General features: G+C 45.3%; 1 protein-coding gene across 2 annotated transcripts in view; it reads left to right on the plus strand.

The window, feature by feature from the left end:
- LOC139567082 (tetraspanin-18B-like) overlaps positions 1-1,262 on the plus strand; it is a 75,431-nt gene extending 74,169 nt beyond the window's left edge. For both annotated transcript variants that reach the window (XM_071388564.1, XM_071388563.1), the window contains exon 9: positions 1,078-1,262. In XM_071388564.1, coding sequence (XP_071244665.1) covers positions 1,078-1,128 — 51 coding nt within the window. In that variant the 3' untranslated portion in view covers positions 1,129-1,262. The remainder of the gene's footprint in view (positions 1-1,077) is intronic.
- The last annotated feature ends 370 nt before the right edge of the window (positions 1,263-1,632 follow it).

Below are 1,632 nucleotides of genomic sequence, written 5' to 3' on the forward strand. Positions count from 1 at the left end.
CCTACAGGACAGTAGATCTCCAGGAAGAGGGATGGACTGATAACCTACAGGACAGTAGATCTCCAGGAAGAGGGTTGGACTGATAACCTACAGGGCAGTAGATCTCCAGGAAGAGGGTTGGACTGATAACCTACAGGACAGTAGATCTCCAGGAAGAGGGTTGGACTGATAACCTACAGGACAGTAGATCTCCAGGAAGAGGGTTGGACTGATAACCTACAGGACAGTAGATCTCCAGGAAGAGGGTTGGACTGATAACCTACAGGACAGTAGATCTCCAGGAAGAGGGTTGGACTGATAACCTACAGGACAGTAGATCTCCAGGAAGAGGGTTGGACTGATAACCTACAGGACAGTAGATCTCCAGGAAGAGGGTTGGACTGATAACCTACAGGACAGTAGATCTCCAGGAAGAGGGTTGGACTGATAACCTACAGGACAGTAGATCTCCAGGAAGAGGGTTGGACTGATAACCCACAGGACAGTAGATCTCCAGGAAGAGGGTTGGACTGATAACCTACAGGACAGTAGATCTCCAGGAAGAGGGTTGGACTGATAACCTACAGGACAGTAGATCTCCAGGAAGAGGGTTGGACTGATAACCTACAGGACAGTAGATCTCCAGGAAGAGGGTTGGACTGATAACCTACAGGACAGTAGATCTCCAGGAAGAGGGTTGGACTGATAACCTACAGGACAGTAGATCTCCAGGAAGAGGGTTGGACTGATAACCTACAGGACAGTAGATCTCCAGGAAGAGGGTTGGACTGATAACCTACAGGACAGTAGATCTCCAGGCAGAGGGTTGGACTGATAACCTACAGGACAGTAGATCTCCAGGAAGAGGGTTGGACTGATAACCTACAGGACAGTAGATCTCCAGGAAGAGGGTTGGACAGCCTTGCTATGGAAGATACAGTATTGGCCTTCTTTCCCTGCTATACTGTGGATTCAATCCCTCTAACTGTTAGTTTGAGCTCAGCAGTGAGTCATCTAGCTACCATGTTAGCCAATAGGGACAATACATTGCAGTGATCCTCCTAACCCTTCCTTAACTGTCTCCCCTTGTTCTCTCAGCTGTTTGCCATGGTGTTTGCCATGTGTCTGTTCAGAGGAATCGACCAGTAACCCTGACAACATACACAACCCCCAGGAAGACACTCAACAAAGGGACACGGACTGACGAAGGAGAAGAGAGCCTGAAGATAACCACCTGTAGATTATACATCAGATGTTCGGAGAATAGAGACTGTAGATTATACATCAGATGTTAGGAGAATAGAGACTGTAGATTATACATCAGATGTTCGGAGAATAGAGACTGTAGATTATACATCAGATGTTAGGAGAATAGAGACTGTAGATTATACATCAGATGTTAGGAGAATAGAGACTGTAGATTATACATCAGATGTTAGGAGAACAGAGACTGTAGATTATACATCAGATGTTAGGAGAATAGAGACTGTAGATTATACATCAGATGTTAGGAGAATAGAGACTGTAGATTATACATCAGATGTTAGGAGAATAGAGACTGAAGAGAACCACCTGTAGATTAAACATCAGATGTTCGGAGAATAGAGACTGAATAGAACCACCTGTAGATTATACATCAGATGTTAGGAGAAT

The sequence above is a fragment of the Salvelinus alpinus genome, unplaced genomic scaffold, assembly GCF_045679555.1.
Source record: "Salvelinus alpinus unplaced genomic scaffold, SLU_Salpinus.1 scaffold_42, whole genome shotgun sequence".
Lineage (NCBI taxonomy): Eukaryota > Metazoa > Chordata > Actinopteri > Salmoniformes > Salmonidae > Salvelinus > Salvelinus alpinus.